Source organism: Maylandia zebra, linkage group LG4 (assembly GCF_041146795.1).
Source record: "Maylandia zebra isolate NMK-2024a linkage group LG4, Mzebra_GT3a, whole genome shotgun sequence".
In the NCBI taxonomy this organism is placed as follows: domain Eukaryota; kingdom Metazoa; phylum Chordata; class Actinopteri; order Cichliformes; family Cichlidae; genus Maylandia; species Maylandia zebra.
In genome coordinates this window covers 9846656-9871848 of record NC_135170.1, presented here as the reverse complement: position 1 = coordinate 9871848, position 25193 = coordinate 9846656, and the positions used below count along the sequence as shown (strand labels likewise).

The following is a 25193-nucleotide window of genomic DNA, read 5'->3' as shown; positions in this document are numbered from 1 at the left end:
TGAGTGTATTTTATTTTATTTTTTTTACATTAGACATCACGTCTAACATAAGCTCAAAAACAGACTAACAACTCAAAATGTCCCCATATTTCCATACATCACACCCAAACATTGCAATTTATTCCCAGGACATGCGCTACATGTGAGCACACCCAGAGGTCTTGGAAAAGGAAAATGTGTAATTACTAATAAGTACATTTAAATACTGCATAAAGCAAAAGGTTTCAGTTTGAGAAGTGTCCTAAATATTTGTGTCAAATGGTGCCATTGACAAACAAGTACAGCCACTCGCTCTTACAGATCCAGACCCAACCAGATAAAGGCGGGCTTCATGCATGTGTAAACACTTTCAAAGGCCAACATTTTTGGATGTTATAGATTAAACATCTATAACATCCAAAAATGTTGGTTTGCATTTTAACATAGATACATTAAACATGTATCTATGTTAAAATGCAAACCACTGATACCTTGGCCTTGGCACTGCTTATTGCTCATAGGATGATGACAGTGGTAGCCAATTAACACTGGGATATCCAAGCCAGGAAGGGCAGAGTGAAAGTCTTTCCTCTTTTGGCAGACTCAGTGGGGGTGGCAGATGGTACTTAGACAGGCTAAGCTGTGTACTTCTGTCTCTGTAGAGATTAGAAACCAGGTGCTCCCTTGTAAACGTGACTGCAGGCCAATCAATAAAGCCTTTGTTAAGTTTATCTTCTTTGATTCTATTCTCTTTAATTCTATTTAACCAGCTTGAATTTGGAATCAACTCCAAGATGAAACAACCTCTAGAGGGCATCAAAACATTCCAGTTCAATGGATTAAGTGGTATAAATTTATTTTGAATAATCATTATTCTCCATTTAGGATTTTCTGGTCTTTGGATGATCTTTAGGCTTGTTAGAAAATATGCAACAAAACCCACAAATGATACATCAAGCTATACAGAAAAAAGCAGCTGTGATCAGTGTAATCTCCTCTGTGTGGCCTCAGAGTAAATCCAAGAGTAAGAGTGGCTTAGTAAAGAGTCCCTTCAGACATTGTACAGTGACTGGAGCAGCCAGAACCAGTGCATCCAACCTATGAAACCTGCTTAGAGGCATTTTGGAAATAGACTTTCATAAACCAAGAGGCTCACCAAAGCTAAAAAAAAGTGTGAAGCAGCTTGGTCTTTTATTAATATTGTCAAGAATATATCCCATACATCCCATCATTTAATTCTTATTCATATTGCTTGTTCTTGCTAAGTTAACCCTTGAAGATTTAGGCATGCTACATTCACAAAGGATATTTTGTGAGTTTTTTTCCCCCATACAAGTAGGCTAGCTTAAATAGTTTTATAGTGTTGTCTACATAACTGACAGTTGTGTTTATGGTACAATATTTATTTTTTTTAAAAAAAAGTATAAACCATGTTGTTCCATAAGATTGGACCCTTCTTTTGTTGAACTGTCAACTGAAAGTGTAAACCTTTCTAAATCTGACAGAGCAGGAAGCTGCTGCTAATGCTAGCCAGGGTTCTCAGGAAGTAGCTGCTAATGCTAGCCAGCATTCTAACAAAGTCATTTCCTGGACCAGCTGGAACAGTGGCTGTTTTGGTCCAAGAGTTTTTCCTAACATAATCTATGGACTGGTATTGTTATTTTTTTTTTAAAATAATAATAAAGATACAAAAAAGCATATTTGTCACAGATACAAAGCAGAGTTAAAAGAGCGAGGAAGTATTGAAGCTGGGACTAGCATAACAATTTGGGTTATTTTGACTATAAGTCTAGTGCTGGTGATATTCTGTTTGTAGTGTTCAAGAACCAGGACATATAACATCACTTCTTTTCTTTTGACGGCTTCCCATTGATCAGGCCGGACTCCCAGCGTTGCCAGAGAGAAGCTTTCTGTCCTCCTGCTCGGTGAACTTTTGGCTCCTGCTGTGAGATAAGACGAAGAAAAACAAAAACAACCTGGATTTAGAGTGAGAGATTAGCTCCTGCTTTCTCAATTCACAATCAATTATACTTATCCAAGCATTTCTACAACAAAGAGGATACTTTAAACTTAATGTTTTTCTTTTATTTGTTTAGTATTTGTTTAGTATTACAAAATTTGAAATTCTGAGCTCTGTAGCAACTCTTTTCAATGCTTCTGTATGGAATTCAGTGCAATACACAAAACAGGACCTTTTTATAATCCTCTGTTCTTGCCAGTGTTTAGCAATACATCCAATAGTTTTACAGAACAATGAAGAAAACAGTAAATGTAGAATTAAGGCTTGTTGCAGGTGAATCACCTCTATCTGCTCCAGTTTTATCTGGTCCTTTTTAGAAGGAGGTGGCCAAACCCGCTCCAGTTTCCCCCGTGACTGTTTCCTGCTGTCTGTAGGACAGAAAGAGAAAAAGAACAACTAAGTAGCTCAGTAGCTAAGCTACTATATTTGGTAAGATTAGCAGCTCTCTACTGCTTAGACTGATTTTAGAAGTTTTAGGGTAGTTCTGAGAATCTACACAGTTCTATTGTAATGACAGTAAGTAATTGAGCTTCTTTATTTCCATGCCTTCTAAATGGCTCAGCAAATAGTAAAGATACCAATGCTTTCCCAGACACACGCAACTTCGGTGTCATTCATTTAGCATACTATATGTGTAGCAATCACAAATTCAGCTGGACGCTTGTACATTGCAATGATACCACTTACATATCTAGGAGGGAAGTGAGCACTTTAGAACGACAGATTCTTTCAAAAATGTTTCACAAACCTTTGTTTTTGATATGCACGTAAAGGATTCTAGGCTTATTTTGTATTATTTTTCAAATCACGTTAATATTTTCAGCGTGAAATTTTTTGCTTGTCGGGCTTTATCAGTGTATCTGGGTTAAACAAGTACAAAGTTTCCTCTTGTAAATGTTCAGGGTAACACAAAACAGCTTCTTTGACCTTAGGAATGACTCTTTCTTGCTTCCACATATTACTGACATTTGTAGCTTTGTCAGCATGACCTGGAATCAACTCAATCTTCAACAACAGCTGCTGATGACTAAATTCTAACATGGTGATACTTATTGACACACTCCCTTGATTTCTGAGTTCTCATGCAACAGGAGAAAAAAATGCACACAAGCTACACTTCATATAGTTCTTTCAAATAGGTATTTCAGCGGGCTGAACTGATTTTTATTTGCACCAGGCTATAACCAAACTAGAATTTTCCAGGTAGTGCCATTCATGTTCTCCCTCAGCCAACGTTTAGATCAGACAGCTGACAGCATGATGTGCCCTTAACCATCAGTGACAGGAATGACAGTGAGTTGTTGATAACATGTCTGGGATAAAACTATGTGATGCTAATGTTGAGAAGCATTCATTAAAGTGTTCAGACTAAGTGTCAAAAGGCATGTGGGATGAATAAAGACTGAATTGGCTCTTGTTTTCCCTTGATGGGATTTTAGAGATCTTATGCTTCACATTGTCAGCAATGTTTAGCTAAATGAGCAAATTAGGTTAGAGCTCATGCAATTGCTTATCACTGATGGAAGGCACTCACATGTCAAATAGTTGTAGTCAAGTAAAAAGTATATTTTTCTGTGAAAACTTTGGAGTATTCTTTAGTCGAGTAAAAGTCAAATCATGCCAAAATTATATTATATAGTAATGTTCCTCAGTAAATAGTATAAAAAGCTGTCCTTAACCTCCTAGGACTTGGCGTCCATATATGTCTAGACTAAAATACAAAATTTTGCTCTACAAGGGCCTGATATCCACTTACGAGGACATTATACTGCCACTATTCTATCGAAATTTAAAACAAATGTCCTCATATGTGAATGTCATTTTTCTCAGAAACAAAAATCAGGTAAAAGAAAATATGGTAATTCTTTGTTTTTACAATTATCAGGTCCCAATCAGCCCAAATAGCATAAAGAAATTAAAAATGCATGCCATGAAAGTTCAGGTCTTAGGAGGTTAAGAACTTTGCTAAGTAGTATAAAACTGATGTTAAACAGGTGCAGACTAACCTGTTGGGAGTGTTTGTGACTTTTGTTCATCTTCACTATTCTGTCTCTTCTCTCCATACAGACTGCGTCTCTGCTTGCGCAGCTCCTCTTCTCTTTCTTTGGCTTCTCGGATGTCCTTCTCTACCTCTGGTTGTAGAGCCAGGGCTGGGCGCAATTTGAAGAATGGGTTTTGCTTGAGGATTGAAGACTCTTTGTTTGCATTTGCTGCCTTTGCTTTACCCTCCACAGCTAACGTAGAGAAGTCATTGCTTATAGAGTCCATGCTTCTGTACAGGCGAATGTTTTTGTCTTGTTTTGGGTAAGGGGATAAGCGAGTTTTGTCTCGTGACCCTCCAGTTGGGCTCTTTGATCTGATGCTGTCAGGACTTTTTTCCTTCTCAAGATTTGCAGATTGGTACAGCCTGAGGGAATGTGCTCTGGAAACAGGACAAGTTTTGAGGGAAAACATCTCAAGGCTACGTGTGCGCTCTAGCACTGAAGGGTAAATGTGACCTTTCCTCAGAGTTGTGGGGGATTTACGGTGTCTTGTTGGACCCTCCGGATTGTCCTGCTGGAAGGCTTCAAACAGCAGTTTTGTCTCTTTTAACTGGCGGATCTCTCCTTTGCTGTACCCCCCTGGGATTTTACCTTGATTGACCAGCACTAGTTCTCTCTGAATATCCTGACTTATCTCTTTGAGCATCTTCTGTTCAGAGAATTGCCACTCGTTGCATTGGCTTGTACCTACCTTGGTAGTGAGTGACTCAAGAGAGATATCTGTTTTAAAGGGAATCTCCAGCACATCTGGATTTTCTGCAAGATTGAAAACACCTCCAGCTCTCTGCAGCTTCTGCTTCCCCTGGGCTGCCTCATGGAGCTGCCTCTCCATGTAGGTTTCAGCAGCTGAAAATCGGTGTCCAGTGGAAAGAAATGGAATTTCATTAGAAGTTTCATGAGGATTACTGGGAGTCAAATCTGTAGGCTCCCAGCTATCACTCTGATTGTCATTAGAGTCACTCGGATCTATTCTGACAACCCTCTGGTCTTCTTCTGACTCTCCTGGAATTGTGGATGAAGATGTCCTTGCTCTTGTTTGAATGTCTTTGTCCTCATTATTTTCCTTTTCCATCAGGCTCACCTTTTCTTCATCTTCCTTAAGAGTTTCGAATCTGCCTTCTTCCCTCTCTTCTTCACTAGGTATATTCTCTGTTTCAGTCCCAAACATGCCCTTTTTTTCATCCATCATGACAGCCTGCTGTTGGGTATCAGCGTTCTCTGACATTTTCACATCATGTCGTAGCTGTACCAGCTGCAGACGATGAAGCAGTTGCTCACCTTGTTGGATATCAGTAGATATTTTCCTGCTTCCATCCTCTTGCTCCCCCATTGTCTCTCTTTCTTCAGAACCTTTGGAACTGGATAGCACTTGCATTTCTGTGCTGCCGCTTTCTTTCCTCACACAGTCACACTTTATGAGGTTATAATCCAAAGATGTACGGTCATCATGCTCTTCATTGTCTTTGTCCGTATCTGTTTGGAAGTCAGCAGCCTGTGCCTGACTGGTTGCTGTATCGGTCCTGTTTTGGTTGCATTTACAGAGCTTGAAATCATCATCGGAATTTGCCTCCACACTCTCGATAGCTATACTTTCTCTTAATAGTTTTAAGTCTGTTTCATCAAAATCACCAATGTCCTTGTGTTTTATTTTGTCTCCGTCTTTGTCTAAATGGATCTGATTCTCAGAGTCTTCTCTGTGGTTTGAATGTGTTTGTTTTGGGTAACTGTCTTCCTCCGTATTGGCTTCCCAGCAGTTTCCCTGTTCTTCACTTATAATTACAATGTCCTCTGGTTTGTCATTCTCTGTTGCGTTATTCCCGTAAGGTCTTCGATCTGTATCATAACCAGTTTCCATCAGACAACCAGTCACATCCATGGATTGTTGTTCTTGATAAGTTGGTGGAGAGGAGTCTTGTTCATTGGATATGTTGGCCATAGACAACTGCACTGCACTTGCAGTCACCTCTTCATCCAGCTCGTTTCGTGCTACCATTAACTGCTCCTCACTATGAGACAAGTCTAAGCCTCTTGGATTAGCTTCAGCCTCTGTTGCGTCAACTGAAAGGGTCACACCAGACTTACTTGCTGTTGCACCTGTGCTTTTCTCTGCTGGCAGCGATGTAGCCGTGCGAGGTGGAGGAGGTGGTTGAGGGATGAAGACATCATCTGCACCTTCATCATCCATCACACTGTAGTACCTCATTATAGCAGTGGGAGCAGCAGAGATCGTTGTGATTTTGTCTTCAGAGGTCGCTGAAAAATTCTCTGTGTGGTTGCTCACATGGTTTGAATCCATCTTCATCCACAGACCACTGTCATCATCAGAAAGTAGAATTTGAGGGCTGCGTCTAGGACCTCTTGCTTCCATGTTGAAACGTCTTTGAAGCAGTTTGTGGTGTTCTGTCTGCGTTGCCTTTTAATAAAATTTAAATAAGAGACACGAGTGTCATTGAGGCTTATAAGCGTCAGTGCTAGTAATTGTTATTATTATTATTACTGCTGTTAGAAACTATAAGAAAGAAAGAAACTAAGAAAAGGCTAAGAAAATGCCTTTTTAGTTAACATTATATCTGCGACATTTGGCAACGATACGGTATTATTGTACAATGCATTGTCTAATTTTACTATTTACAGAAACCTCTAGTGCATTATCTGTTAAAAACAGTGTACTAGCAGAAAATTACCAGTGTGTGATGTGATCTTTGTGCAGTTTTTCTTTCTTTCTTTCTTTTTACAGTGCAGTATAGCATTTCTTTTTGTCTAGTAACAGTACAGTAACTGAACCTTAAAGTTCTTAAATTAGATTTTGATACAAGGAACCTGATAATACAGACCTCAGGATAAAGCTATACATTAGGACTCATCCACACAAGTGCCCTGTGTTGCCATATTGTCTGCGGTTGTGCACCAATTATTGCAAAAAACCCCAAAACAAAACAAAAGAAAAAAAACACAAAAATTTTAAGATGTGTAGCAACGAAGGCAGTGAAAAGTGCAAGTTTGGCTTTGACAATAATGAGTAAAGGATGACAGAGTTTCACACACTGAAAATGAAACCCTTTTTATTTTATATAAAAGGACTATGGGGTACTATTAAAACCTTTTCAAGTAAGCACTACTTAGGTGGTCGATGTTCATAACAAATTCCTGGTGAAATTAACTAAACTGTGTCTTCTTAGTTTTGATATATGACCAAAAATCTCAAAATGTAGGATTTGTTTAGCTGCTGATCTGGTCGGGATCACAACAACAGCAGGCTTAAAATGGACCAAAAATAGAAATACGTTTATCCGTCCATCCATTCATTTATACTTCCTGTTTTTTTCTGTTTTTGTTTTTAAATTACTTTGTGTTTTGGTAGCTTTTCTCTCCTATTCAGGTCAAGTACAGACGTTTCTTCTGACAAAGGAAAAAAAGTAATGTCATCATAATGCAAGTCTGCCTTAAATTCTGATTTATCTTCATTCTGTCTGAACTCATCAAGCTAATTTCTGACAAGTACTGTGAGATGTTTGCAAATAGAACCTCAACAGCTATTTAAACACGTATTGTACATTTACTCTGAACATCACACAATAATTTGTATAATTATTTAATAATTCTTTTAAGACATGCTTAGATATGGAAATGTATGTCCTGGCATAATCTGGTTTATTGAGCTGCAGGTTTTAAATCTAAGAGTCTATATTTACACCTGTATTCAGGGGCTTAATGCCAGCCACACTGCAGTTAAGGATTATCAACAGCAGTAACACCACGCTGTTTATAAAGCTCAAGCAACAGGACATATTAATGCACCTTAATGAGCTTAACCTATTTATTCCACCGTGCTTTAGAGGAACACTTTCCTTTCTATCGTTGCTGTGAAGAGTTTTGGAGATCTTTTAAATATTATAATAGTCTGAATATTGTAGTTATTTGTAGTTCTTTAAAATACCTCCTTCTCCTTAAGTGACTGTGTAACATTATATGGAATTTTGTAATTCCATTATCCACTATATGATTGGTAGTTATTCCTGTAGTATGGATACACTCACACACAGTCAGCTGTTCTTACTCATATTTGTGCTGTGATAATATGACTTCAGCTTTATCTATCTATCTATCTATCTATCTATCTATCTATCTATCTATCTATCTATCTATCTATCTATCTATCTATCTATCTATCTATCTATCTATCTATCTATCTATCTATCTATCTATCTATCTATCTATCTATCTATCTATCTATCTATCTATCTAAAGATCTACTATCGAAACCTGTCACTTTATCAAAGAAAGAAATTGAGACAGATAATCAAACCGAACAAGTACAAAGATTTTTGCATCACACAGGCATTTTAAAAGAAGAGACTCACCTGATTGCAGTGCTGTGGTCTTCCCCTGTGCGTGATAGTACTAACCTCAATGGAAATATGAATGATCCAGCTCATCTTCTTAGCTCATGTGCCCTTCTCTACTCTATGTCATGTGAACAAACAAAATCCGCATCTTTAAGCAGCAGCACACAGTTCAAATGACCTGCAGTGAGTGAGCCCAAAGAGCTGAATGACCTGCTGCAAAGTGAAAATATGGAGTCTGACTCTTGGTAAATACTGTCGTTGGTCCTACACAGCAACCCCCCACTCCCCCAATGTATGTAATGTAACAGAATGCTTCATGTGATTTTTACACAACTTTGATGAATTAACATCAAAAAAGTCATTTTTTAAACAGAAACATTTTGCTTCTTGCAAAAATACTGTAGATAACTTATGATTAGTTCACAGATATGCAGTGTTTATTTAGTTGATAAAACTGCTAAAGACTACTTTAATGCTGTAAATACAAGAATTAGATGAAAGCAGTGCTTTCCCCAAATGTCATTATGTAGTGAATGTAGCTTGGCTATCTAGCAACAGCATTTTTCTTTCTTTTTGTTTAACACATTTTTATATGAAGACTGCTATAACATGAACCAGCGCTAGCAAGATGTGGCTGATAGATGGAGGATGATAGTAAAAGTTTGAACTAATATTTGATCAAAGCTACCCAAACTATAACCCAACAGAATTATTCAAGCTGGGGAGTTGATTAAAGAACCTGACACATCGCCAACCCAACTCAAACTTTTTGATCTCCATTTCTTTGCGCTCATTTTCCAGTTCTTTTCTTTGAATATTTCAGCATTTCCTCCAGTTTTCCAGATTTTTCTTGCAATCATCCTCTATTTCAATGATCATGTGTGCATCTTTTAACTTTGTTTCCAGTTCTGATACTTCCAGATGGATCTTTTTCTCCATTATTTGGTGTTCGAGCTCCAGCTGTTTATTTTTTTCCTCCAGCTGTGCATACTGACTTTTTATGTTCTCCGGCTTTTAAGGCTGCATACATTTCTCCTGGAGCTGATGTTTTTTCTGCAGAAGTTTATCCTTCTCCTCCAGATCTTTGTATTTCTGCTCCAGTTCTTATCTCTTCCAGATGTTTCTTACTCTCAAATTCCTTCTGCTCCTTGAGTACTTCAACTTGGATGTGTGCATCATTAACTTTAGTCACATCTGCCTTCTGTTGCTTCAATATTTTCGTTTTCGTACTCCAGCTCTTTTTTCCCTCAGGTAGCTTGCATTTGCCCTCCATTTCTTTAATAAAATCAGAAAAGGTGTCTACGTGAATGAAATTTCTTCTTTCATTCAGGAACCCATTAAGGTGACCCCATATTATTTACGATCTGTCCCGGTGGTTGTTACTCCATGGCTGAACACATGAAGGAATTTCTCCCATTCCAGTACAAATTGCTGGTAAAGCTAAGCTAAGCTAACACAGCCGATTTTGGTTCTCTGAGTTAAAGCACATGCATCAGATTAAAGGGGGCCTCATAAATTGAATCTTTGTAATGTCAGACTTGGAGTCCCTGTTTTTCCTGATTGAGCTGTTTACAGGTGTTTTTTTTTTTTTAAGATAACCATTCATTTACAGACCACTTCTACTAGATTACTTGATGTTAAAGAAAATGTAAAATTCTGATGATTCTCCAGCAAGTTCTGTATTGGCCTTTTCCCTCTGATTTCCCAGTGCATTATGGGACAGGAATGAGAAATTTCTATCAGCAGTGTCATATTTACCTCATTTTGAGTTCATGCATGATACAGTTTTTGGTTTCTTGTTGTTGAACAAGCAGGGATATCAAGGTCCACAGGGGATATGAAGGTCGGGATTCAACATTGAAATACAGTCAGACCCACTGACCCTACAGTCTGTGGCTAACAGTTAATGATTCCCTGTCTTACTTATGTGTAGTGAAGTTCTTCTTTGGCAGCAGAGTACTTCATATTATCTGTGGGTCAGACCATTGGTTATGGCCACATCACAATCTTCTGGTGGTGTTGTGTTGATGTTTGCATCCTACTACTGACTGAACATCTGCCAGTTTTGGAGGATGCAGTTTATGCTGGTGTTTCATTGTCGTACAAAGAAAGGATGGGTCCTTGCATGAAATTTATGCACTCTTTCACATGTGCTTGCAGCCTGTAGGTTGGTTGATTATGTAGACATTTGCAAAAGGGTTTTTTTTTTATTATCACCATTTAAACTGTCATTCACTAAAAAACAGGGCTACCAGGTTATTGACATCGAAGCATACCATTGACTATGGATCCATACAAATTTATGTGGGTTTTTTTTTTCAATTCACCCTCATATCAATATGTAGCAACAGGCTCCAAATGCAAATGTATTATCATAAACACACTCTTTGCAAATTTCTACTGTTCTTCAACTGTTCATCAGTTCCTTCCAACCTCGTCTGTATTTGAACGAGATCTGATTCATGGGACTGAAACATTCATCTGATTCATCACGATAGTTTAGGAGTGTACAAGTAGGTCTTTTTTGTATGTGTGTGATTTTTGCACCAGGTTCCTAATGGTTTGATGATGGCATTATAAAGCAAACTCATCATTTCATGATTCGTCATTTGACCACAATGCTGCAGGCAAAATACTGTTACTCTGATAACCTTATTAAAATAAAGGTTTAATGCGTTTTTTTAAATGTGATCTTTAATTAACAGCATATTTTAAAAATGTCCATCCATTAATTTCATGTGGTAAGAAACATATTACATATGACAGCAGCTTGTTTTAACTATAATAATAATATCATAATCAAGGTTAACCATTTTAAAATGGATTTTTCTAAGTTAAATCCAGCAATGTAATTAGTGCACACTTTTTTTTTACAGTAAACTTCTGTGAAATATTTCATATTTGAATGTGAAGTTATTTATAAAGAATCATATTAAACTTACTATGATCATAAATTAACAGTATATTACAATGGGGAATTATATTTTATGGTGTTAAATAAAGATAAATCCAATCATTTCATATGTGGGCTTACCTTCTTTAAATGTGAAGATCTGTTGTTTATTCAACATTTTGATGTAAAGTTACATTTAACAGCTTATGTAACATAATAGTCTCAAATTAACTGGATATTTTCATAATGATAAACCCATTTGCTAGTTTATAAACTTGATTTTGACATTTTTTGAACATATAAATGAAAGTATGCTGCCATATTTTATCCTGTTAAATATGCATCAAATGTACAAGATTTTTACATTAAATTACACAATAATCGAACTAATTAAAGTATTTTTCTGCAACTTTACACCTGGTTAATTGTACTACAGCAGTGGTCAGTATTTGTTGTTGGTGTAATTACTGTTTTTACACACGTAAACACCTTAAATAAAGGAAATTTTAGAAATACAAAGATGTCACGTGAATTAAAATTCACAATTTAAAGTCGTGATTTTAAAAGTCACAAAACTGCGCTGGAAAATCTCCATTTTAAAAAAATGCATTTCGGTGTATGATACAGAAGCAAATATGGGAGGTCTGCATGTTTACTGCTTTAGTGTGAAATTGTGAGTACATCTCAAATCTAATTGTAAAACTCGATCACTACACCAACTGGAATCTGTCATATTACAACATATCCTGTTTAACATCCACTGCCATAAATCAGTGTTATAGCTAAATTCAGTGAGAAAAAAAAATCAAACAAAGGTCAGATAAAGACAGTGATTTCCAGATTTTCTACAGTGAATATACAAGAAGAACATGTTGTTCTTCTTGTATTGCCAATGTGGTTTTAAAGTGTTTCAAACAATTCTAGAAGTATTTTTAATGTATATATCAGTTCTAAAATAGTGAAGGCATAGTTCAAGATGGTGGGCGGTATACTATTTACTTTCTTTCCCCAAGAATTAGATGAGACGATCAGTGCCTCAGAAAAATATTAGACAAATTCTACAAACCAATTTTCTTAACTTGGCATGAACGTGAAACCAACAAGCCAAACTGCCAGGAAGTTTAAAAAAAAAAATCTGCCAGCCAGAACTTCTAATTAACACCTAATCAGTGTTTGAAACTGAGAGATAAAAATGTCTTGTTGCCATGTCAGCGAGGTTATCTGCAGCCCGAGCGCAGCAGTAACCAGATGCTGGTTTTAGTTTCACAGTGACTGCACAGACATTAAAAAAGTGTAATGTTTCTCATGTAACTCTGAGCAAGAATGAGATAATTTCTCAAAATGTTAATGTTTGGATTTTTACACAGAAATGGTGAATCTGAATCCGTCTTAAGAAACTCAACGTGTAAAGGTGATGCATCAAAACACAGAAACACTCAAAATCTCAGGCCTCAGTTGCAGGGTATTTTTCATACCAGAAACAGTGAGGGACACCATAAGCATTAAGATGTGCATGCTAAAGGATGGAGTAATTTCCCCACCCCATTTCTACAGGAACCATGGCTAAACATTTAGTGTGGAGTTTTTCTCTTGGATAAGCTTGCTTGCTTGAAGTTCTTATTTCTGTCCAGTAGGGGGTGGAAGTGGACTTTAGTTCTCAGCTTTGTAGAAGCTGCACAAATATATAAGTGCCACTTTTATTATCAAGGGGAGGTGAAATGGTGGGTGATGGTTTAGTATGCTATTAAACCCACTCATATAAAGCAACATATAAAGGAAGCAGTGTATACATGGTATACAGGGAGTCTTTCTTCAACCATTTCTTACATGACAGAGCAACACCGGCAGCTCCTGTGCGTAGAACTGCCTTTTCCCTCTGTTATGCCTGGTGGAGATGTATTATGTGACTCTTTATCACCTTCCTCTGCCTGCACATCGATTCCAGCTCCGTTTCCACCCGAGGGAATAACCTGAACTGCTTCATCTTTGGACTCTTTCCCGGTGCCTTGCTCTGCTACCTGGTCTAATGGTGAATAAAGTGGAGGAGGCATTTCAGGTCCTAAGACATGCTCTTCTCCATCCTCCGTGATTATCACTCGTTCCACAGTGATCATGCCTTCCTGCTCCTCTTGGCTCTGACTCTGGTCTGTTGTAGCATCAGCGTATCCCAAGAACACAAGTGTGACAGGACTTTCCTCCAACATCTGATTCTCCACAATATCTACTTTTTCCAAAGTGTCTCTCACTGCCATCGTGTTTTTATCATCTGTGTTTCCCACATTTACAACACACTTCTCACTGCTCAGCTCAACTTCTAAATCATCGCTTCTAGAGCCGCCGAATGGCCTGTAGTCTTCCTTTGATGTGCTGGGATGGGTATGAAGCGACAGGCCTTTTTTCTCTGAGCCTTTGCTAGCTTCTACTGTCTCTGTCTTGGTTGGTGTGACTGTGACTTCATTCAGCAGCACTTTCATCCCGACCCCATCGATGACACTCAAGATCTGCCCGAGCTCTTTTGACGAGGGTTGATCTGCTGACCCACTGATAGTGTGGATGCTCCTCCTGCCGTCGTCAAAGACAGTGGTAGCCTTTGGAGCACCAGCTGGTGTGGACACAGGAGCCACTGACCTAACGATGGTGGCACCTGTCTTGGGGTCCCGCTCTACCTGCACCTCCAACATTCCCAGGACTGCAGTCACAAAAGACAAAGTAAAATGCTTACAGTGAGGCAAATCAAAAGGCCCAGTTATAATTAATGATTCATATTGATCTAATTTCAAGTCATTCACAGACTATGTGAGACCTTTATTTTTCCTAACAAAACTGCTTTTAAATGTTTCATAGGCCTGGGTGTTAACAAAAAGTGAGAAAGTACTAAGGTCAATGCCAGGTCATGAAACAGAGCTTTTGTGTTACTAATGTGAGCCGGCACAACAGAAATTATAGGGGCACAATGAGCAAAATGTAGCACGCTTATTCTCTACACACAGCCCTCCAGTGGGCATTAAAAATTAACCAACAGAAATAACAAGAAGGCTAAATATAACATTGTTCCCAGGCCTTTCACTGCAGTCCCTTCATTAAGTCGTATCCTGGGGGCTGAACTTGGACGGAGCAACATTAAATAAAGAGGTCATCATTTCCAAGGGAAGGACGAAGAGGGAAATACAAATAACTGAGGATAGCCTTTTGCCAAAATTTAGGTTTATCAACTTGTACAGTTGGCATTTTCACTGGTAAACATTTTTGTCATGCACACTTCATTAGCATTCACAAAATTCCATCATCGATAGTCCATTCCTGTGTCTCACCTGATCGGCCATCTTGCCCACCTTCATTCAACATCCTTTGCGCCATTAGTACAGAAAAGGGACCCACAGGCAGTTTGTTCCCTGAGAAAGAAAACATAGACATGGAAATAACTGTATTTTCAGTGCAGTGTACGCACAGAGTGTTTTTACTTGCTTTTCTATTTGATGTTAATGAACACAAATCACCTGACTGACAATGTCTTCATTAAGGATGTCATTTGTGCACTATCTATATTAATAGACACAGTTATTACTGAGACAAAGTGATATAATGAACATGTGCCCAACACTGCTAACAGTTTTCCATTTATCATTACACTGCTCACTCACAAGATTAGACGCGCATAAAAAGAGTGTGGAGGTTTCAGGATGACGTGCGCAGACGAGTTTTGACAGTTCACAAATTTGCTCTCACAACAACTGAAGGAGCGATAGCAACACCCCTTTTCATAATATAATAATAATAAGAAGAAGAAGAACAAGGAGAAGAAATACTTTATTTATTCCAATGGTTGGGATAAATAAAGTATTGTTACATGAAAAACAACTTAGCTCAAACATAGTATCTTGTAGTTCTTAAATACGTTTACTAAGGGATGAGCTCAGTTAAATAGAGAATTGAGGTACTTTGACTGCGGCCTTCCCAAGGGGTCATCACAGCAGATGGATCTGCACAGATTTTCCTTCCTCCTACTCTGGAACAGAACTTCCCGTTCATCTAAGCCAGGGACGTCAAATTATTTTACACTGTGGGCCACTGGTTCAGGCCAGTGAAAGTCCACTTTTAGTCAGTGTAAAGAACAACTACACATTTATTATTTTTGTTTTTTTTTAATAAAAAAGAACAACATTTCAACAATACAGCTCAGTTTCTGCACACGATAAAGATGGGCTTAAATTATAGGAAATAAATGTTTAAAATTATAGGAATATTTCTCTACCCTGTAATTATAATCCCATAATCCACAGATAAATCATACATTTCTTCAGTAGATAGTGTAGATTTTAGATAGTGAAAAAACAGGAACTTTCTGTTATTTTATTGTTTTAGTGTACTTGCTTATTTATACCTATTTAGTGTCCTATGAATACCATAGAAGAGGAGTTTATCAGTGGGAAAAGCTGTAAAACTTAAGAAAAGCCGTCCAATGGGCCTGATTGGAGCCAAAGATTCTGGCCCCTGGCCCTTATGTTTGACACCACTGGTCTAGGCATACATTAGCTTGTAATACTCTAAGGGTATTGTGTCTCCTCCCAGTGATGGTGCAAGACCTCTGCATAGTGCTGAGTATAAATATAGGCCATATCTTATCTAGAAAATATACAAGAAACAAAAACAGAGATTAAAAAAAGCCTTTAAAATCGTTGATTTCTTTTCTCTTTTCTCTTTATGATTTATTTATTTCCCTGGAAACAACATGTGAGTAAATAACAGGAAGTTCCAATTTTCTCCTTTAACATAATTAGGGTTGATTTTTTGTATGCATCTGTCTGTTTATTTATATCTCAAACACTAACATCACTCATATATTTCACTTAGTGTCAGATGTTCACTGCTTCATATCAGGGCTGGATGTGCTTTTATAATGTATACACTCTTTTTACTTCTGTGTCCCTCCCAACTCCATAGAAGCTTTGTTCACAATGTGGAGATTGGCCAAAAAGTGCTGTGATAATGGTCTTCTTGTAGCACACAGAGTCAGAAGGAATTTAAGTAATGTTGTTACGCTCAAAGTAGAGCTCTTTCTCAGCCACGGCTCCATTCTGTCACACAGACTTAGATTATTATTCTTCAGGCAAAGACTTAGTTATGGCAAATTATCATCTGCCAAGAAAGAATGGTTTCTAGGCAGGCATAGTGATGAAAAGTGACAAAATATGATAGCAGCTGATGGTAAGCTAATGGCGGCTACGTGCAGCTGACTTCTTACCTTGCACGTCCTTGTCAGTGCCAGCCTGTGGGTAAAGGGAAGAGACTAATTTAAGTACTCCCCATGGTCAGACACTCAAAGCAGATACTGAGTCTGCAACTTTAAACTCATGCCTCTGCCCCTCGCTTTCCCGAGCCCTCCCCAGTTTGTGCCCTGCTGTAAATATTTCACAGCCATCGTCAGAGAAGTGTTGAATCAAGTTTAGTTCCATCAAGTTAAAAGAAGCTGAGACTGTCTTGCCCAACAACCATTTCATGCCTGATACTGGCTGTCAGCATGAGACAGAGCTAAATGTGGGCTGGACCGCACAGTGGAACATTTGGTGGAGGCCAGAGGTCAATAAATACGACACATTTTTTGATAGAAGAAGAAAATACATGCTAAAATGTATACATGATGCTAAGGCATTACATTAGTACAGCTTGCATTGAAAAACAAGCAGGATGTTGTCAGTATTTACCTAATTTCAGGTAAAGGTCTTGTTGCTCCTGTAAATATATTTAATTACTCGCAAAAACCTATCCTATGGATATTTTATTGCTAGGCCTACAGTGCTTGTCCACTTTGCTCATGTATGGAAACTCAGACATGTATGTTAATGTTATCATGTTATTATTTTTATGTTCATTAAATCCCAAAGTGCCACTGCACTAAAAACTGTTTTATTTACAAAAAACAGCATATACATAATGTGAACAATATACACATACATGTAACGTACACGTATTGTGAACAGTGTACATGTATGTTTTGAGATCAGCTAATTAGGATATGAGTGTTCTAAAAATAATTCCCATAAGCTTTAACGATGTGTATTATCCTGGTACCCCAGGCAGTTAATATAATGTACTTCCTCCAGATTAATTAATGTGTCTAGGAGGAGTTAGGTAAGAGATATAGATATAGATGTACAGACAATTTAATATTTTGTATCAGGAAAAGAAAAATGTCAAATTAAAATTAGTGGTGTCAGCGTTAATCTCATGGAGATTTGCCACGTTAATGTGGTTATGTCGTTAACGTCATTTTAACGAGATTAACGCTGACAGCACAAATTAAAATATGAAGTTACTGTTGTTGTTGTATATATGTAAATGCTTACTCAACCTAGGGCACATCTTCCTATTATACTTGAGAGCAGCTTGGTCATCTGGCTGAAGCCGTGCAGTCACTAGAGTCTGTGTTTTTTTCTTAAGAGACCTCTTTTCTGGCAACCGCTGCCCCCTCTGTCTCATCCTCAGGCTTCTTTTGACTTTTAGTTTGTTCCCTGACACACATGCACACACGCACACATTGTCGTAGACATCATGTGTGTCAACACAAAACGACACACATTAGAGCTCATAATATAAATGATTCAGAGCAGTGGACACTGTGTCTGTGTTTATGTCGTACGCCCTAGGCTTTAATCCATCACGTCAACTGTCACATGGCTGCCTTCTTTTTGAACTCATCATGGCTAGCAGAGCAGTGGGTCTGTGACAGAATACTGTATGCTTCATGGCAAACATTCACATCTTTAGAAAACGATGAGTGTGAGCCAGTAAAATGTAGATTATGTTGACTCGTTAACTTTGACACAGTCAAATCAGTGATTCGATCAACTGCATCTGAATGAAACTGTTTAAATGTGGCTGTGTGTTCAGCAGCTTAGCACAGGACTGAGCTGAAAGCTGTAAATTGCATGAAGGACAGGAGGTGGAGTTGTTTCACTGAGCCGCTGGCCTCTTGTGAACTTCCTCTGAAGAAGGATGTCGAAATAAGAGTCAAGGAAAGTTCAAACTCAGAAAATCAAGAAAACGAAGCAGAAGGACAGAGCTGGAGGAGAGGCGGCGAGGATGGGTCAGATAGGAGACTAGAGTAAATGTTGGGAGATTGTATCTGCAATAATCATGAACGGATGTTTCAGCAGATAATTTTTTTTAAATAATAATAATAATAATAATAATAATAAATTTTAATTTTAATTAAAAGGCACCTTTGGTGACACCCAAGGACACTTAACAATAAAATAATAATAGAGATGACAAAATGAAGAACAATAGAAACAAAGTGCAAGATAAAATTAACAAACAGTGTTTTCACAGTGAATATGCAGATTTGAACAGATGAGTTTTGAGTTACATTTAAGCTGGAGGAGAGAACCAATGTTTCTTATATCTGGGGGTAGAGAGTTCCACAGTCTGGGAGCAGAGCAACTGAAAGCAAGAATAGATGTAGACTGGGTGGAAAGAGGAGGACGTAATCTGTTAATGCTGCGTAGATGGAAATAGGCAGTGAGATTATTGATGTGCAATTTATAGGATAGTGAACTGTCTAGGTAAGATGATACCTAGGCTCTTAACCTGAAGTGAAGGGAAAACTGTGGAGTTATCAATAGTGAGTGAGAAAAGATTTGCCTTCAAAAGTTTGTATTTAGTTCCAATAAGGAGATTTCAGTTTTATCCTCATTGAGCTTAAGAAAATTAGAGCTGAACTAGGATTTTAATTCAGATAGGCATTCTGTAAGGGAAGAAGTTGGGAGGGAAAAATCAGGCCTGCAGGAGAGATATAACCGGGTGTCATCAGCAAAACAGTGAAAGTGAAGATCCAATTTGTGGAAAATGGTACCAAGAGGGAGGATGTAAATTATGAAGAGAAGAGGGCCTAAGACTGAATCTTGGGGTACACCAGAAGTGACTGAGAATAGACAAGAGCAAAATAATTTAAGTTGAATAAACTGGGAGCGGTCATGGAGATATGATTGGCACCAAGCTAGGGGTGTGTCAGAGATGCCAAGAGAGGAAAGTCTGCTTAGACACAGCTTATATATAAGCAGCTCAAAATAATTAAAGGAGCACTATGAGAAAAATCAGAGGTCAGTGAATAAAAAAAGTCCTGGTCAAGCAGGTTTTCTATCAATTGGAAGGTCAGTAGTTTGATCCCTGGATATTCCAGTCTTCAGTTTTAATGTATCCTTAGAGAGAATACTGAACCTGCTTCATCTATTAGATATATTTGAAATAAATCCTTAAATATTAAAATAACACCTTTAAACCACTTAAATGTTTTGTCTAGATTAGAGTTGTCCTGATCAGTGATGGTAAAGTTGACTGTTGAGATTTGTAGATCAGTTCCCCATTCACAAATTAAATTAATATCATTATATGATTCCCTTTAATCAACTGAATCTGCCTTGCTATGTTTTACATTTACATACAATCTCCACATATAGAGACAAAGTCCCCAGTCTGCAACCCACAGAACCTCTTATTGCTAGACACCACGGGGCAGCCCCAGAGATGCCATGTCCATGGCCTAACAGGTCAGAGCTGATTTGGTGAGCTGATGGGCACCTGCGCAATGTTAATGTGTGGCAGTCTGAACATAATGTGTAGCCTATATATGACCAAAACCATCTGCCAGTGTTAACAGACCAGAAGGGCCCATTCAAGGGATCAAGACAAACGGCCAGCTGCCTGGCAGTGGTCCTCTTACTCGTTCTGCAGTCCTGGCAGAAAGACTGAGGATTGTATTGCTGCCATTTTGGATCTTACTGAGTATGAGTCAGGCCAGCAGCCTGCTGTTGTCTGAGAGTGACAGAGAAAAGATGTCACAGCTCAGCACCACAGCCCAGAGACCCAGACATCTTGCTCAATGCGATCTGTCACTCATTGTCGGGAGTGACATCCTGAAACCTGACAATTGGGTGTCTTAACACTTTAGGCCAAAAACTAGCAGTCCTACCTGCTGTAAGTTACCTGCTTTGGTAGTAGAGCGTCTTTCGAAATACATGATTTTTTTTATTTACATTGAGTTTGATGTGAAACATCATTGAAAGACATAATGTTATTGGTCAAAAGTGGTTGCTTATATACACATTAAATGAGAATTTTCCAGTTTTTCCTTGTTTATCAGAACACAGTATCCATGATGGAGGAACACTACAAATATACTGGAGAATATCATCATGTATTTCTTCCATGGAAAACAAATACTACTTCACATTTACTGCCACAAAGAAGAAAGGAGGTATTGTTGTATCTTTAGGCTCGACTGCAGTGCGGATGGTCTGCTCCTGCCGTTAGCAGTGCACATGCCTGAGGCTGCGGGTGTTTGGAGAACGCAGAAATGTGCTGCACAGTGTGTGGGAGGCTTTTGCAGTGTGCATGATGCAGCACACGGCTACTGGCTGCATAGACAATTTAGGCTGTTATGTCTTGTTTACTTTAAAAAGCTTATATCCTTCCTTCAGGGAACAGTTTAGCAGTCAATGGTATGCATAGTGGCTTGCAGCAAACAGTGCCCATCCAATATCAAATAAAGGTCCTTTTCTGACGTCATCATTACAGGAGGAGACGCTTGCATTTTCTCTCAGTTTTCAACACAAAAACAGCCAGAGTTTTATGTAAATGCATTTTCTTCTGTGCACCACTTGGTTGTGGTGAGAGGTGTCTGTAAGATTTCTGCCATTGAAACACAACATGTAACTGAAAACAGCTTGCACATGTGTGGATTGGAGCAAATCAGACATAATAAAGTCCAAGTGACCCAACCCAAAACATCTGACTACACGTCAACTGGGGAAATATCTCACTCTGGCAGCCACAAGATATGGCCTGATATAAGGGTGGGGCCTACCAGCGGCCAGTTTTTAACACAGCTAAAAAGAGAGCAACAACTCCAGATCCCTGCCTCAGTTTACACTGCAGTCACAGTTTAGCTGAAGGTCCAGTGAGACCGTCCTGTGTCTGAATGGCAAGCATGAGGCCACTGAAAGCTTTATGAAGTCATAGGTGCAAATAATAAATAAAGAGAAATGAAGCAGCAAAAAGGAAACTGGGGAGAGCAAATTGGGCGTGTGTTGTGAAAATCTCTTGAGTATGACGTAATTTTCCATTTCAGCGTCCCATTTTCCATAAAGGAAAAAAGGCACAATTCACTGTAAAAAACACTACATTTTTTTCAGTGTAGCCGTTCTCCCAGATGTTAACAGCGAAGCATATACAGACTGGCTGTTATTTAGCACTTTTCTACTGTATTTGAGCACTCAAAGAAACTCAGGGTTCAGTATCTCACCCAAGACGTTTTTTGACATGTAGACTGTAGCAGCCTGGGATCAAACCACCAATCTTTCAATGAGCAGTGGATCTGCTCCACCTTCTGAGATACTAATGTCTCCTCTGTGGTTACCCAAACACTGTACATGCTTCCATGAAACAAGTATTTAGGACTAGTTAGCTAGCCTGTTGGCATGTAAAGATAGTATGGTGAGGTAGTTCTTAAAAAGTAACAAATAAACAGCACTTAAAGACTAAATTCTGAATACCAGGAAGACTTTGGACCTAGCAGCTGTTGCTGGTTACTAACAATAGCTAGTAGCTAGGTATTTTCAGGGTAATATGAACACAACAGGACAGAAAATGTATTTTGAAAATGCTAAAGGTGAAGTGTGAAGATCCTTGTTACGTTCCCCTGAGGGGTCTAGGCGGGGAGGGGGAAGTAACAAAAGTGACCGGGTCAGAAAAAGGAGTCAGGGAGGCAAAACAGTTAAATAAAACAGTTTTATTGAAGTAATTCAACTAAAGGAGACGGACAAGCCGTTATCACCATAAAACACCAACAAACAAAACTCAGGCGTCGGTCAGTAAGGCAAAAAGTCAAAAGGAAAGCGCAGCTCACTAGCTGGGAACCACAATACACAGCTCACTAGCTGGGAACCACAAGACACTCAGCTCACTAGCTGGGAACCCCACAAGACACTCAGCTCACTAGCTGGGAACCCCACAAGACACTCAGCTCACTAGCTGGGAACCCCACAAGACACTCAGCTCACTAGCTGGGAACCCCACAAGACACTCAGCTCACTAGCTGGGAACCCCACAAGACACTCAGCTCACTAGCTGGGAACCCCACAAGACACTCAGCTCACTAGCTGGGCCCACACAAAATGGCACTCTGGCCCAGAGCTCACCCTGCTCTGGGCTTAAATACCCTTAATTGCTGATGGGAGTCAGCTGTACAGGAGGGAAAGGTGGCACCTCAGGCAGGAGGTAGTGGGACACGCCCACACAGGCACCCTCAGGAGAGAGAGAGGCCCTGCTAGGGCCGTAACAATCCTATAAAAAAAAACTGGATTCAGGCAGGCCTACAGACCACTCAGTGACTTCTTGGTAACCACCAATCTCGGTGGAAATTGTGTATTCCGCGACCGGGCAGAAAGTGTTTGTGGGCAGTTGCTAGCACAGCGCTGCACAAAAAAACTCCTTGTGTTAACTTTGGCCACTAGCATACTCCTGCCATCGCCAGTAGCTTGTGCTGACTTGTGTTCCGACTCATCTGCAAACATTTCAGACACTTCAGATATTATTTAAATTACACTTTTGGGTTGACTTTGAGACAATCAGCTATCAGCACAAGAAAGATGCAAACCTTTTTTTCCCCCCAGTCTCACTCCTGAGTTTCTCCTCTTTTTACAGTATGGATACCTCTCCTGGTGACTCAAGGAGAACTCAGGTCAGTGACAGGAAAAAAGTTTGAAATAAAAGCATTTGAAGTTGTCATCAAAGGGAGGATAATAGTACATTTAAAACATGTTTAGTGGCCAAACTCTGGATGTCCATGTGTGGATACAGTAAGATAAAGAAAGCTTGTACAGTTTCACACTCCTTCACATTGTTCAGGATTCATACAAACTTTGACCACATACTTCTTCTAATTATTTTCTAACACTGAATGTTTCTGAAAGCATTGAACTGTCTGTACTGACTTCAGAAACATATTACCATGAGAGGATTTGCTTTCAAGTAAGTTTCTCATTTTTTAAGTCAGTACTTACCCCTTGTCCACCCTTTGTAAGTTACCTTCTAAGAGCCAAATTGCCAAAAAAAAAAAAAAAAGGCAGGTTACTGCAAGATGAAGCAGCAGAGACGGCTGTTTTTCCTCCTGCTTAAACCAGAGAGAACTGAGAACACGGTTCATATCGCTGTGGGTTACACCCGCTTCTAATAGAATTCTTTGGTAACACCCCTTTACTGCCGTGTTCCCTAAAGACAAGGACTTGTTCTGTGTAAAAGGAGTCTACTGAGAAACACAGACAGTGAGAAAGAGTAGAGGGGGGATATTTTTAGGAGATGTGACCGACATATTAAAGCATTGGCAGAGTTCAGGGATACCGAAAGAAATACTTCAGTGACACAGCACATTGCATACATGCTGATGCTGTATGCCTACTGTTAATGTAAGCTATAAATATGCTGAGGTCTGCTTCAGGCCTTCTCTATACCCAGCGAAGTGGGTCACTCATGTTTGGGCTGATGGCACGTCTGAGTGCGGGCGGGCAGGCTCAACTCAGGCTCCTCGAGCCATTCATTTCACAGACCAATAGTTAGTGGCCAGAAAGTTAACTGTGGAATGGTTTCTGGACAGGCAGTGCATATCAAGTGAGACAATTCCACTGAAATGACAGGAGACAATGGCGGTGCAGTAAGATTATGTTGACGTGAGGTGAAAGTTCAAGATGGTAAAAGGCTGACCAAAGTGGACAGTAAAAGGGAAAAACTACTGAGTGAATGACTTTCAACTCAGTAGCTTGAAGCCTATGTTGGTGCTTTTCTTAGAATTATTTTTAAAAAGTGTTTAAATGATTCTGCTGAAGGAAATATGCAGTAGCAGTTTTGTGGCTTCTGTCTGATGGATAAATCTTACAGTATGAATTATGATACAGTATTTAATGAGAGTGCAGGATGTACTCAACTATTTCTTTTATTATTATATTAAGATTTGATTTTATGATTCTTGAATGACTTGGACCTTATTAAAGCTGCATGTACGGTACTCTGTGGAATTGCAGGCTGTCCCACATGAAAAATGACCGTTGTGAAAGAGAGATACAAAGCTGACTGCTGTAATGGTCTTACGACCAGTGATATCCTGGAATAAAACTCTCACAGACTCCTGAGTGGCAGCGACACAGCTGGGATCTGAAACCCATTATTTTCAATGGCTTGAGCTGTGCACGAACAGTTTGCCAATATGTTGAAGAAGCATGGTGTGTGGGAAGCGGACTGTGCCATACATTTGTGCGGCCAATAAAAACAAAGAATGGGCACGAGCTGGTGCACATAGTACATGTAACATGCAAAAAATGCTAGCGCAACACATATCTTGTTCTAACATGTGTCTAAGGCGACCAGATCAGAAGTGGACAAACTTTAACCACACATGTAAACAAGCAGCAGTATACAGGGTGTATCAAAAAGAATAGTCCAGTTTTCAGCATGCTTTAATTCCACAGCTGTTCACCGTTAACAATCGAAACACGTACTGTTAGAAACAGTGGATTTGGGATTTTTTACGTTTCCAGAAGGTAGCATAACAACAGCAGTGGGTAGAGTGGCTCCAGACGTCCATCCACTGACTATCATATCTTGTTAACATTGTAAGTTTTGTTTGCAAAGCTTTATATTTAACAATGTATTTTAAAATAAACCTCAAGTTTCGATGTCTATTGCTTTAAAATATATAGCCTTTTGAAATTAGATGATTTTTTAATGGAAGCTGTGCACAGTTATTGGGTCACTCTAAATGGAAAGGGTGCTAAACACACTCTGCTGATTCAATGATGACACCTATTAGACCTCAGTGGAAGGAAAACAAACCGCAAGCACAAACTTTGTATTCCATATTAATG

General features: G+C 39.0%; 1 protein-coding gene across 6 annotated transcripts; it reads right to left on the bottom strand.

Moving 5' to 3' along the window:
* Positions 1-23495, bottom strand: LOC101469015 (uncharacterized). 6 transcript variants are annotated; one of them, XM_023153192.3, is made up of 8 exons: positions 23340-23495; positions 22934-22994; positions 16523-16547; positions 14592-14672; positions 8403-13969; positions 4006-6454; positions 2282-2367; positions 1-1922 (listed from the first exon to the last, which is right to left on the bottom strand). In XM_023153192.3, the coding sequence occupies exons 5-8, from the start codon at positions 8475-8477 to the stop codon at positions 1821-1823; spliced, it is 2712 nt and encodes a 903-aa protein (XP_023008960.1). In that variant the 5' UTR covers positions 8478-13969; positions 14592-14672; positions 16523-16547; positions 22934-22994; positions 23340-23495; the 3' UTR covers positions 1-1820. The 6 variants fall into 6 exon arrangements, with proteins under 6 accessions (XP_023008960.1, XP_023008962.1, XP_023008963.1 ...); XM_023153194.3 differs by lacking the exon at positions 16523-16547; XM_023153195.3 differs by lacking the exon at positions 22934-22994.
* Positions 23496-25193: the final 1698 nt, after the last annotated feature.

Excerpts from the sequence above, each read along its gene's own strand:
- LOC101469015 (XM_023153192.3), bottom strand. The coding sequence starts at position 8,477 with ATGAGCTGGATCATTCATATTTCCATTGAGGTTAGTACTATCACGCAC. Across the intron at positions 6,455-8,402 it reads GACCACAGCACTGCAATCAG|GCAACGCAGACAGAACACCA; the intron begins GTGAGTCTCTTC and ends TTTTATTAAAAG. Across the intron at positions 1,923-2,281 it reads TAAAACTGGAGCAGATAGAG|CAGGAGCCAAAAGTTCACCG; the intron begins GTGATTCACCTG and ends CTTATCTCACAG.